General features: G+C 41.1%; 1 protein-coding gene across 1 annotated transcript in view; it reads left to right on the top strand.

Annotated features, from left to right (window-relative positions):
- Mgam (maltase-glucoamylase) overlaps positions 1-13,242 on the top strand; it is a 176,314-nt gene that overhangs the window by 61,904 nt on the left and 101,168 nt on the right. The window contains exons 34-44 of the mRNA XM_077795894.1: positions 386-520; positions 959-1,046; positions 2,120-2,258; positions 3,060-3,193; positions 3,315-3,349; positions 3,440-3,556; positions 3,939-4,087; positions 4,673-4,757; positions 5,607-5,663; positions 8,217-8,341; positions 11,623-11,711. Of these exons, the coding sequence (XP_077652020.1) occupies positions 386-520; positions 959-1,046; positions 2,120-2,258; positions 3,060-3,193; positions 3,315-3,349; positions 3,440-3,556; positions 3,939-4,087; positions 4,673-4,757; positions 5,607-5,663; positions 8,217-8,341; positions 11,623-11,711 (1,153 nt within the window). The remainder of the gene's footprint in view (positions 1-385; positions 521-958; positions 1,047-2,119; positions 2,259-3,059; positions 3,194-3,314; positions 3,350-3,439; positions 3,557-3,938; positions 4,088-4,672; positions 4,758-5,606; positions 5,664-8,216; positions 8,342-11,622; positions 11,712-13,242) is intronic.

Below are 13,242 nucleotides of genomic sequence, written 5' to 3'. Positions count from 1 at the left end.
GTACCTAATATACCTGCCCTTTCCAGCTACAGTTGCGCCCTGCCTCCTGCAGGATCTTCAAAGAGAGCTTAAGAAATGGCCAGATAGAAATTGGAGGCTGGGCATCTTGAAGCATGGGACAGTGAGTCAGGGTGTTAATTTGATACCATTTATGATGGTATGAAGAGGAAACAGTTTATGGTCATTTTCAAATATGTGAAATTCATTCTTATTTTCTTCAACACCCTCAGTTTATTTCTAGTAAACCCAGACAATATGTAGGCTCTGTTCAGACTAGCACTGTCTACCATCAAGTGGTACTTAGTATCATGTAGTTCTTAGAAGATACTTATTTATTTTCTAATGTATTTGTTTGGCTGAAATGAATTATATTTTGTTTTTATAGGCATACCGAGCTTATGTGGCCTTCCCAGATTTTTTCCGTAATTCAACTGCCTTGTGGTGGAAGAGGGAAATTGCAGAACTATACTCTAATCCACAGAATCCAGAGAAGAGCTTGAAGTTTGATGGCATGTGGATTGTAAGTGTGTGTGTGTATCCATCATTGCTTAAGACCATATGGAGCACTGATATGTAGTAAAGATGATGATAATCATCCAAGAAATAATTAAAAGGTTTAGGACAGCATTTCTTCCAGTGGCAAGTGGAGCAGCCCTGACTCCCCTGTTACTTAGTACCCCACCAGAGTCCTGCTATCTCACTTGGAGGGTGAGAGGTGGAAATCCTTGGAATTTTGATTGGTTTAAGAGAGATTTTTTTTTAACTTCTGTAGACAATAATTCTATAGAGGTAATTGAGCATTCTGTACAAATCTCACCAGGATTTGGTGAATCTCCCATGACACCAATCTGTAAGGATTATTAGATGTTGGATGATTTATTCAATATTTTGTTGTCTCTGAATTTTCAGTAGGTAACTATCTTTAAAAGTAAGTGATGTCTGTGTCTGACATTTCTAGGATATGAATGAACCATCGAGCTTTGTCAATGGGGCTGTTCCTTCAGGCTGCAGTGATGCCAGTCTGAACCGTCCTCCCTACATGCCACGTAAGGACCCTGGGGTTCCTCCACCTGCACTGGCTGGAAGAAAGATGACTATTGCAAGAGCTCAAGAGGCAGAGATTTGCCCCGATCACTCAGGGAACAGATTCAGGGTTGCTGTGATTTATTGAGGCCAGAGACTTAAAACATTTGAAGCACTTTACCAGCAGTATGTGTGCATGTGATTGAATTCCTTGGGCAAATTCTTGATTTGTCCAAAGAACACTGAATCTATTCCAATTTCCAAGTCTGTCAGAACATACCCAAGATAACCATTTTTAAAGGAGGAAAGATTTTTAAATCTTTTAAATTTTTAAAGGAGGAAAGAATTTTAGTCCCTAGTTATAGAGGAAACTGTTCATCACATTGTTGCCAGGATTTGGGGTGGGAGGGGAGGGACCTGGAACATAATTATCATTGAGAGGCATGCCCCTGGTAACCTGTTTCCTCAAGTCGGACCCAACTGCCATACCTGCTAATAGCTTGCTCATCTCTGAATTCATCAATTTATTAACAAGTTGATATGGTTAGAGCCCTTATGATCTCCCAAAACCCCACTCAAAACGCTGCTGCTTTGGACAGCAGGCCTTCAATCGTGAGTCCTGTGAATGTTTTAAGATCCAAATGCTCTTTGAAATTAATTAGTTTATCCACAGGAAGTTATTTCACAATTGATAAAGTGGTTGGTAAAGTAGCTCTGTGTTGTGGAACTGATGGATGATTGAGGTGTTCTTGCATATATATCCAGGCTCCAGAAAATATTCTTTCCATGAATCTTGTGTCCTTCCACAGATGATTCAGTTTTCCAAATCTTAGTGCTCTAAACTGTAGGACAGGTAACCCTATCTTTTTCTTAGAATGATGATAAAATGAAATGAAATAATTTACATATTCAAAGTCTAGCTTAAACCCAATTTGATTGTGTTTGAAAAGCCCTTGTCATTTTCCATATCTCAGCTTCCTCCAGGAAACATGCTGAGGTCAGGTTAGTCTTTAGTTCCAGAGTTCAGTCCCTTAAAGAGATTAAAGGCTTAAAAGAATCAGGGCTTGCTTTCACCTTCCAAAATCTTTTCCCTCAGATTTGGAGTCCAGGGACCGGGGCCTAAGCAGCAAGACCCTGTGCATGGAGAGTGAGCAGATCCTTCCAGATGGCTCCCGCGTGCGACACTATGATGTGCACAGCCTGTATGGGTGGTCCCAGACCAGACCCACATATGAGTGAGTGATTGTCTTCCTTCTGAATTGGCATAGGCTATAGGGGGAAAGGGAGTAATGGGCATAGCTTCCCTAGTTTTCTTGCCAGAATTCTTTCCAATGGTTAAAGAGTATTTAATTATAACCCCACAGGAATTGTTAAATATTAAAAAAAAAATCCTTCAACAAGGAGCCAGACACTGTTATTAAAATTTGGAGTACGGATTAAAATCAGTCATAGTCTTATCAATGAGAAATTAGTAGGCCTAACTGGGAACAATCATAGGGTCACATCAGTAAGTATTACACAATATAGTTGTTTCTGTAATAGTATTAGTTACAAGAGGTCATGGGATGGACATCACTCCCATGTGTATGAAAATGTCACATATATATCTGCATTCTTTTTTATTCTTATACAGTAAGTGGTCCTTCTGTGGAATTAGCATAGTACCACTTTAAAACTGAATTGTTAATACAAATTATTCCAAGTATATTCCATAAAGTGATTTTCCCTTTTCTTCTCAAATAAATAAAACAAAGGACAAATAATAGCAAGATTTAGTGATTTTGTGTGTGGAGGGCTAATCCAGTGAATCTACAATGTGGTGAAATTCATTATAAAATATTATAAGATGATATACCCCTGCTAGGCATTCCATAAGTCAGTAGGGTCCTTTCCATTGCATAGATTTCAATATTCCCTCCAAATATATAGATCATATTTTCTCACCTAGTACCTGGCTCAAGAGCTATAGAGGGGGATGCTCTACATCCATTCTTCTTGCTGTGCCTCAATTCACCTGTACATTCCCCTCCTACCAGAGCTGTGCAGGAGGTGACTGGACAGCGAGGGATCGTCATCACCCGCTCCACATTCCCCTCCTCTGGCCGCTGGGGAGGACACTGGCTGGGAGACAACACTGCCGCATGGGACCAGCTGAAGAAATCTATCATTGGTGTGTGGCTTGTTCCCAGGGGCCTCTGCTGCAGGGAAGGGAGCTGGTGGCCTTGGGAAAGGAGGGAGGAGAGGGCAGGGCACACACATACCTCTCCTGACAGCCGTGGTTCTCATTGCAGGCATGATGGAGTTCAGCCTCTTTGGCATCTCCTATGTAAGTGACCTTTGCTCCTCTCATCCCTAAGAGGACACTGACACTCCTGAGCAATCACCCACAGGCTGGTTTCATTTCCTCTGGTTTCAGACAGGAGCAGATATCTGTGGGTTCTTTCAAGATGCTGAGTATGAGATGTGTGCTCGCTGGATGCAGCTGGGAGCCTTTTACCCCTTCTCCAGGAACCACAACACCATTGGCACCAGGGTAGGACCTTCCTCCTTCCTCACGTGCTTTGCCTCACATGCTGTGCAGCCTTCACCTTGGAGTCACAGTCCAGACCATCTTTGTTCCTGGGAGATTTTCAAAGCCATCAAAGCTCCTCACAATTGCCAAAATACACAGGATTATCAGAGGATTCTTTAGGTGTAGCAAGGATTGCTCCAAGTATATCTCTGAAGTGTTTCTTTGGCAAAGTTCCATGAGGTCTCCTGGAAGATCCTCACTGACTATTATCAGACTATTAAGTGTATTTAATCACCTTTATCTTAGCTGTGTGTGATGTACTTGGGTCAAGCTTTCCTTTACCTCCTTTGGTCCCCTAAGGTCCCTGGGTTGGGCTCTCAACACCTTTGCTTTTATTCCTTAGAGACAAGACCCTGTGTCCTGGGATGCTGCCTTTGTGAATATTTCCAGGAGTGTGATGGAGACCCGATACACCCTGTTGCCATATCTGTACACCTTGATGTTCAAGGCCCACACGGAGGGCAGCACTGTGGTGCGGCCTCTTCTGCACGAGTAAGTGTCCAGCTGGGATCCAAGCAACTAACAGATTTTATAAGGTGGCAGTTGATGTAAACAAATATTTCTTCCAAACCAAGACATGTGTTCTTTTTATCAGGAGCTCTCCAAGCTGAGAGCACACTTGGAACCCATGTTTTTCACACCATGTGTCTTTGATGAAAGATTATTTATTGAGTGACAAATATTTGAAATGATGGAACACAGCCTGATTTCTGTCTAATTTGTGCATGTAGAGACCTCTATATCTGGTATAACTCCTTGATTATATGAACTGAGGCCAAAATGAGTTCACAAAAAAAGGCATTGAGGGCCTTCCTTGCATTTATAACATACCATGAGAATGCAGTGAAGAATTTTTTAAATGACAGAACATATCTAAACTTAAGCTTCCATGGAGGAAGTGATATTGAGGGACCATGACATGTACAGTGTTGGAGCCTGTACGTTCCTGATCAATCTAGACTAAGAACTAAGGATGACATAAAATGGAGTTGGATGAGAGACCTGCCTCTGAACTTGAGTTATTCCTCGGAGACTTGGGCTGTGACTCTGACTGTGACATCTTCTTACCCTTCCCAGGTTTGTGTCAGACCCGGTGACATGGGACATAGATAATCAGTTCCTGCTGGGTCCAGCCTTTCTTGTCAGCCCCGTGCTGCAGGCTGTGAGTATGGAGGCCTCAGATGTGTGGTGGATCCCAGGTTTGAGGGTGTGTGAATAGGGGCAGAAGAAGAAGCCTGGTGCATGTAGATCCTGGGACATGGCTGCTTGTTCTACCTTTGTGTCTTCCTCTCCTTCTGAGCAGAAGTGCAGCACATGGGTGTTCTGGTCTCAGTTTCCTCTAGTTCCTAGAAGTTCAGGTTTATTGGACAATCAATTAAAAAATGGTAGCCTTATGATGTATTGAGATAGCATTTTACTTTATTGATTAAATAAGGAGTCCAGGGTTAGATGGGGCCTCAGTGTGAATAATCCATCATAGTCACGGTCACCACTGAAACAGGCTTTCCTGAGAACCCCTACTAGCCCGGCGAGGCTTCCTTTGCCTCTTCCAGCCTTGCCTTGCTTTTGTGCAAGGTCCTGCAGGCAGCAAGGACCATGTGTTCATTTCCTCCATGGAAGCTTAGGATTCTGATTAAAACACCAAGAGATCACACCTTCCTCAAACCTGTTCTGCCTCCAGAGTGTTCTCCTGATCCACATCTACCCCTAGGTGTTTATCTTCTAGAGGGATGTTCCCGTGAGCCTGTGAGCAAATATAATTCTTGTTCGTGACTTCCTAGATCCCTAAGGCTTATGTGGAAGCCCCTTGTTTTGGGACTGTGAACTTTTTTGTGTTTTTGTGTTTGAAATGTTGAGGAATGGAAGACTTCCTCAGTAGTGCTGATCTTTAGGGCTCTGGGACAGGTGGATATTGGCCACCACAAACTGGCCATCCCTTTCCTGCCTGTATTGCTTCATAGGTCTTGACAACAGCGCCTCATGCTCACAGCTTGTTTGTGTTTAATTTTAGAATGCCAGAAATGTGAATGCCTATTTCCCCGAGGCCCGCTGGTATGATTACTACACAGTAAGTTTTTCTCAATATGTCTCCAACTTGCAACATTTAGTACAAAGATTTTACATCTGATAGACCTCAAGGAACAAGTTGGCTGTATGGTCTCTTACAAGTGGCTTACAACCTTGTAGCCTCAGTTTTCTCTCCTCCACATGGGCAAAGTCCACTCTTTCACAGGAGCATTGAGAAACAGCACATCTAGTTTCTCACTCAGCTTGTTGTGGGAATTCATGCCATTTATTGCCTTTTCTTCTACATTCACTCTTCCCTGTTCTGAAACACTAGTAATTTATTGAAATTGTCGTATAGTTTTTACTTTTATCCTCCCCTAATGAAAAATACCTAAATATATAGAGAATTCTTTCACCCTCTCTCTTCCTTCATATTTCTTCTTCTACAGTATAGATGCTGAAACAAAAGTCACTCTGTATTAATTACCTAAGTAAGTGGACTATGAGGCAGTGTGTAAAGGATCCACAGACCAGGGCCTCCACTTGCAAATCTAGTAGGTGTACGGGCATTGACCAAAGAAGAAGGAGAAGAAGGCTGTGGTGTAGGGTTGGCCTGTGTCCCAGAGTCCAGATGAAAGAACAAGGTGTTTGAATTTGTTTTCCATGATGGGAGTTCCTTTAGAAAACAGATGATTCTTGAAGAAGACTGAGGAGTGTCCTCACACTGATGTCAGGCTTCCTCTTCTGACTTCCTGAGGAGAACGATGTGGGAGACTAGAAATGGGGAGGAAGGTGGGCAGCAACACATGTGCTGGCCCCTCTCATCCTAGGGATTGCAGTGGGATTGTGTGGAAACAGGGTGAGGCAATGGAAGCACAGTCCTCTCTTCTATGTCTTGTGGAGCACTCATTCCTGTGTTCCCTTCTTTATTGCCTGTGGTCTGTTCTTTGGGTGGCAACGTGTTTGGATTCTGCTGTGGGCTTTCCTGCCAGGACTTTCAGGGCAGAGAGCAGCCAACTTTGTTGTGTTGAGCTCAGCCTTGGCCCTGAGTGTGCATGTGGACTGTGCTATTCACCAACAGTTTTTTAGTGTGTTGGGACTTTCTGCTGCAGGGCCTGGGGTAGGGTTAAATCAGGGAGGACCCTGGGTACCCAGTGTAGTGTGGCCTACCATTGTGTGGATGAGCTTGACTGTGTGACCTGGGGTGTGAGATCTTCCCTACATTTTGTATTTCTGGCATTTCACAAGTCTCCTACTGGCCACTGCCTTACACAAGTGCCAAGCACTGCACTGAGCTATAGGTGTTGGAATCCTGGACACATTTCCCATGATGCTTACTATGTAGAAGAGCTAATGTTTGCTTTATAAACACTAATGCATTTGAAATAAGTATGTGTAGCACATTAAAGAAAGCAAAATGTGAGAACTAAGAAACAATTTTCCTAGAATGACTTCTTTTACCCTATATTTTTAGTAGAATACAGCTTCAGGTGAAGAAAGAGAGGTACAAGGAATGAAATGGAAAGATATAAATTGATGCGGCAAACTACTTAGAGAAAAGGAACACTTTAATGTTTGTTAAAAATGAATTTCCCCTGGTTGGGATTAATGAAGGAATGCTTCTTTAATTAATGTTCACATGTTTTGGACCCTATTCTTTGTTGTTCAGTAGATATTGGTAAAATCTGCCCCCCTGCCAAATCTGGCTTTCATCTATTTGTAAATAAACTATTAAAGTATATATCATTTTATTTGTTTTCAGTATCCACTCTGCTTACCTCTATGGAAACATCCTTAGACTTTTGTGTCCAAGGGGACATTTGTCAATGTGTGGCTTCATTTGGAAAGTCACAGTGGGGTAGAAGAAAGTAGCTTCTAGGGTTTGGTGGGTAGAATTTGAAGATGCTGCTAATCATCAAAGAGCACAGGAAAGCCTCACAATAAAGAATGATCTCGCCCCAAATGTTAGTATTGCCAACACTGAGCAGCCCTGCTCTAGTTGAGAAAAATGTGGAAGGTCCCCTGGGATTTCTAGAGATTGGTTCAGACAAGGGATCCACTCTCACATGAGAAGGATAAAAATGTCAATCATGAGGACTCAGGTATGGAGTAGAAGAAGAGGAATTATAAAGTATGTGAGCTCACTTTGATCTTCTCTGTGAAGTAGGAAGCAAAACTTTTGGTTAGGTGGGTGGGAATGGAGACTGAGGACAGATGGCTACTGAGGAGACACTTGGTGAAGGAGCAGTTGGAGACATGCAATTGTGGACAGTGTGTGAGGAACCAACAAGAGGTGAAGGAATGGCTGTGCAGCCTCCTGTAGCTGTGCTTTGTGTCTCAGAAAGAGGTTGAGGGTGAAGGTGGGCTGTTATCCACACTAGGACCTCGAATGGGATGTACTATAGCCATGCTGAAAATCAGTGGACCCTCCTAGGCATAAGCAGCCCAGTGGACTTTCCTCAGCACCTGAGGGAAGGCAGAAGGTTACCATCAGGTGGTGCTGAGTGCTGATGAGCAGGTAGCATGTTCAGTGGGGTTCAGGAGGCTACTTCCAGATGCACTGTTCAGGGCAGAATGTGTCCTCTCCCTTATCTTCTGTTTCCTCATCCCACAGGGTGCAAATACTCATGCCAGGGGAGTGTGGAAGGACCTAGCAGCGCCTCTCAACCACATTAACCTTCATGTCCGTGGGGGCTACATCCTGCCCTTGCAGGAGCCTGCACTGAACACACACTTGAGGTGAGTACAGGGCTAGTGTTCCTCTTTACACACTGGTTCACTGCGACTTCTGATGGGCAACACCATTCCCCTCAAGGAGAAAGCAGTTTACCAAACTCGCTTTACTGTTATGTTTTTGCTCATTTGGTGATTTGTGTTTTAACATTTTTCAAATCATCCAATTCTGCATCCATCAGTGGACCAGAGGCTGCTGCATCAGCATGTGGAGTGTGGGGAGCAGAGGTGCTGAGATGCGTGTATGGTGATAGGGCCATCACACTCTGCCTGGATTGCCCTCAGGTCTTTCTCAAGAAGATGTTGATCTGGGGCTGCACCCAGATAGATTTGAAAGATCATGACAATACCTGTATTCTTAAACCTCCTGAATCTCTGAATTTCCACCATGGTAGCTTAAGAGGTTAGCCTCCCTGGTCCTCTGTGGGCTGTTGTTTAGTTATAGCTCTGAAAACCTCATCTCTTGGAAAAACACAATTCTGAGGTAACTGGGCCAGCTGGTCACCCTATTTGCCTTGGCTTGACCACCTATGTGCAGTTTTAGTTCTTGCCTCACCTACTTTCTTTTCTAGATGTGGGATCCTCTGTTCAGCCTCCTATAACCTCAACTTCCCATTCTTTTTTCCCATGAATCCATTTAATTTTTTGTGATTGAAACTTGGTTCCAAAACTTCCTTTTCCTAACAACCTCAAGTATTCCATCATTCACTCTCCCTTTATAATTTTTTATTTTAAAAGTGCAGGTTATATCTGTATTAAAGAGGTGCACATTATATCATCACATAGTTGAAAATGTAATGTTTTTTTTTTTAAATAATGGGAGGTTTTATTTTTTTGAAGTTTAGAGACCCATCCTTTGCTTTGAAGCTCCTTTATGATCTTAATTTTTCAAATTATTGATTTTAGGAATAACATGCCTTAATCCAACACTAGCTGTTGTTTTTTTTTTCTCTCTAAGTGTTTAGGTTCAGGATATTGTCTACACTGACTCCAAAATTATCTTTCCCAAAGGACAATCTTAACTTGTTCCTTCCTGCTTGAAGTCTGAACTCTTTGACTAATAGGGTGCTTAAGATCCATCACAATCTTCTTCCAAGTTAACCTTAACAACTGTTTCTCCTAGTATAACTTAATGTACATGTAGGTGTGTGTGTGTGTGTGTGTGTGTGTGTGTGTGTGTGTGTGTTGTATACCAGCCGTGGCCCAAATGTTCCCCAAACATATTCACCCAGTTTACAGCATTAGGTTGGGTTTCTGTACTTATTACTCTTTACAGACCCAGGTCTTCCAACAGGGTACCTAAGATTTTTGCTACTGAATGATACAGTCAGCCCTCTGTGCATTTTTTATTATTATTTAGATCACCAAATTTTATTTATGAAATATTTGAAACATGTTAGTTTTAACAGTGACTTATGTAGGGTCCATTTTTCATATTTGAAAACTTTAGCACTCACTGGAGGAAAATGGTTTGAATAAATGGCTGGCTTTGAACTCAAGATCCTCCTGCCTCGGCCTCCAAGGCTCTAGGATTACTAGCATACCTAGCCTGTATAGTTATCTTGCACTTTTTATTTTGGCCTCCCAACTCTAGAGCTGGAGAAATACAAATGTAAGTTATGCTAATATTATCAAAGAAGAGGGTTTGGAAGGTGTTATACAAAATCAAATTTTAATTCTTCCTATAGTCTTCAGTTTTTGACATCTGGGAATGCATACATTAAATTTATATATTTAGTGGTTCTTCTCAGGGAGTTGTACCAGAATCTCATGAAATAGTTTTAAATATACATGTCCAGCCCTAGTGGATTCTTGAAGATCCAGAGTAATCTCAGATTTCATATACAAAAAATCCTCCCCGCTCTTCCAGCAGAGGGCGTGCTGCCCCTTCTGAATTTCTGGATGTTGTCTAACTTCTAACCTTTACAGGTATCTCTTTTCTCCTAAATATTGTTAAATATTTCAACGATAGTTATTTCATGCTCTATCCAAAAATTTTCCTTGCCGAAGCCATTAGGGGAATGTAACTCTATGCTTAGTTATTTCTGCAGACTCTTTAGTGCGCACTTAATACCTTGTGTGTTCAGTGATATTTTGTTTTTCATATGTGGTGACCTTGAGGACCCAGATAGATGTATGTCTCCTTCAAAAGCAAATTACCTTATCTTTGGGTACAAGGCAGTTGGACTACTGCCAACTTGGTATCATGTTAGGTCCTTTAAAGATCCTGGTTTCACTTGTGAATTGGAGGTTCAGCTTCTCTTTCTTAAGTTACCAGTTTTAGTGTTCCAATGTTAGGCCTATTAGGCATTGGCCCCAGGGAAATTCCAGGTTTGACTTCTTGCACACCCTTGTGAATATAGCCCATTGTTTTTTACCCCTCTTGTTTTTTCATTCACTTCGATGTGTACTTATTGTCTTTCAAACCCAAGAATATTTTATTATACTTCTTTTGCAAAGTATCTAGGATCAAGTAGTATTCCATTGGATAGATACTCTAGAATGTCTATTCCACCATTGTTCTGGAAGTATCATTTTGGAGTGCTTCCTTTTGTGTTACTGTTCATTTTCTGCTTTGGTTTTTTGGAGGTAGCATCTGATCCCTCTTACAATGAAGGTGAAATAGATCATGATTTTCGATTTATTTGAGTCTTTGTGTCTTGAATTTCTTAGCAGTGACAGATCAACACAAGCACTGAGAATGACAGCAAGCTAGTGTGTTGTCACAGAGCCTGACTTGTGCAGTGGAGGCTAAAGTAGGGCACCTAAGGCCAGGGAGGGCGCACAGGAGCCAGAGATCAGTTGGGAATCCAGAGGCTTGAGGCCAGAAAATTAGAAAGCTTTGTTTTTCTCTAACATAAATAATAGTAAGTTACCAAGTATGGGAAGTGGCATTATGTAAATAGGCATTTTGGTGTGTTTTTGTTTCCTGATTGAAACTGGTCCTTAGGTAGGCTGCATATATTTGTATAAGGTATCCTTCTCTGCCAATAGTCTGCATTATAAATAGTGGTTTTATACATTGCTTTCATTGTCCTTATTGCAGTGATTCTCATGTTTAAGTTATTGCCTCCTACATAAACATTTAGTGATAATGGTTGGGGTATTTCTGTCTCATGTGACATTATTTAGTCTAGAGAAAGAAACACCTTCTAATTTGTCCTTTGATCCTGAAATTAGCAGAACCATCTTTTCCAAGTAACTTTGAAATATGAAGGAAGCATTTGACAAAATTCTTTCAGTCCTGACCTGACCTTTGTGTGTTATGTAACTCCTGTTTCCCACAGTCGGCAGAACCCTCTTGGTCTCATCATTGCCCTGGATGAGAAAAATGAAGCATCAGGAGAACTTTTCTGGGATGATGGGTCATCGATAGGTGAGTCTGTTATGAGAGAGTGTTGCTAGTCCTCCTACGTGTGTGTGTTATGGCCCCTCACGCTTGCTGGTCATGTAGCTGGAGGAGAAATATCCCAGGCACAGTGGCAAAAGTCACTAGAGAGAAGAGTTTGCTTCTGATTGTGCTACTTGAGATGTATCAAATAACCACCAATGTGAGGACAAGAGGTTTCTATTTCTCAGTAGTGTGCCATTGGCCACTGATCTATAATAGGCTCTCATTTTATTATGTATGGACACCTGGATGACATATGGTCAATAATATTCCAATAATTCATCAGTAATGTAAATGTCTTCCCCCCAAATACTTAGCAACAAATGTCAATGACATATCAGGAAGGCCAGGAGTATGTACTTTTGGAGTGTATCTGCATCTAGCTATGTATTACCTCATGTTTCTGGCACCAGTTAGTAACATTCTTGGGGTCCTATCTTAGGAAATAGATGCCCTTAATGCATATTCCTAAAGATTCTTGGAAGGGAATCTCCTCAAGGTTACTATTGGAAAGAGAGGGAAGATCCATAGGTTCTTTGAGACTCTATTTATAATTTCCTCAATGCCCAGGTGTAGCTTTTTAAATATTATCCAATTTATTTTATTTAAATATTTCACTGATATGGAAAGATGGAAAATCTTCAATGTAAACCATATACTCAGGTACTGTTTATAATGATTACCAGTCAAATTAATTAACATCTATCACCAGCCATCTGGTGATAGATGTTAATTAATTACGAACAAATTCATAGTCGGAACTATAACACTAGCCCGAGGCTTACAGTCTATTCTTCCCCTTCTAGCAACATGGTGAGTTCTAGCTACCCTCACCAATCTAGCTCTTCCACCTTCTATTAACTTAATTGGTGAATTATTCATTATTATAGCATCATTCACTTGATCAAATGTTATAATTATCTTAACCGGACTAAATATATTAATTACAGCCCTTTACTCACTATATATACTAATTATAACACAACGAGGAAAATTTACGTACCATACATTAAATATTAAACCTTCCTTCACACGGGAAAATACACTTATATTTCTTCATCTTTTTCCACTTGCCATTCTATCACCAAACCCTACCATTATTCTGGGCCATTTATACTGTAAATATAGTTTAAGCAAAACTTTAGATTGTGAATCTAACAATAGAGAATCGTAATCTCTTATTTACCAAGAAAGCATGCAAGAACTGCTAATTCATGCTCCCCGTGATTACATCCACGGCTCTCTTAACTTTTATAGGATAGTAGTAATCCGTTGGTCTTAGGAACCAAAAAATTGGTGCAACTCCAAATAGAAGTAATTAATATATTCTCTTCATTTATCCTCACATCACTTGTAACTCTTTCATTTCCTATTTTCCTCACCATAACTGACCACTATAAACACATTAATTACCCAAACTATGTAAAAATCTCTATTATTTGTGCATTATCACTCTGCATTATACCAACACTAATGTTTATTAACTCAAATTATGAACTTATTATCTCAAGCTGAC

This window comes from Urocitellus parryii, chromosome 3 (assembly GCF_045843805.1).
Source record: "Urocitellus parryii isolate mUroPar1 chromosome 3, mUroPar1.hap1, whole genome shotgun sequence".
Lineage (NCBI taxonomy): Eukaryota > Metazoa > Chordata > Mammalia > Rodentia > Sciuridae > Urocitellus > Urocitellus parryii.
The sequence above is the reverse complement of the archived record's forward strand: the minus strand, read 5'-3'. Positions and strand labels throughout refer to the sequence as shown.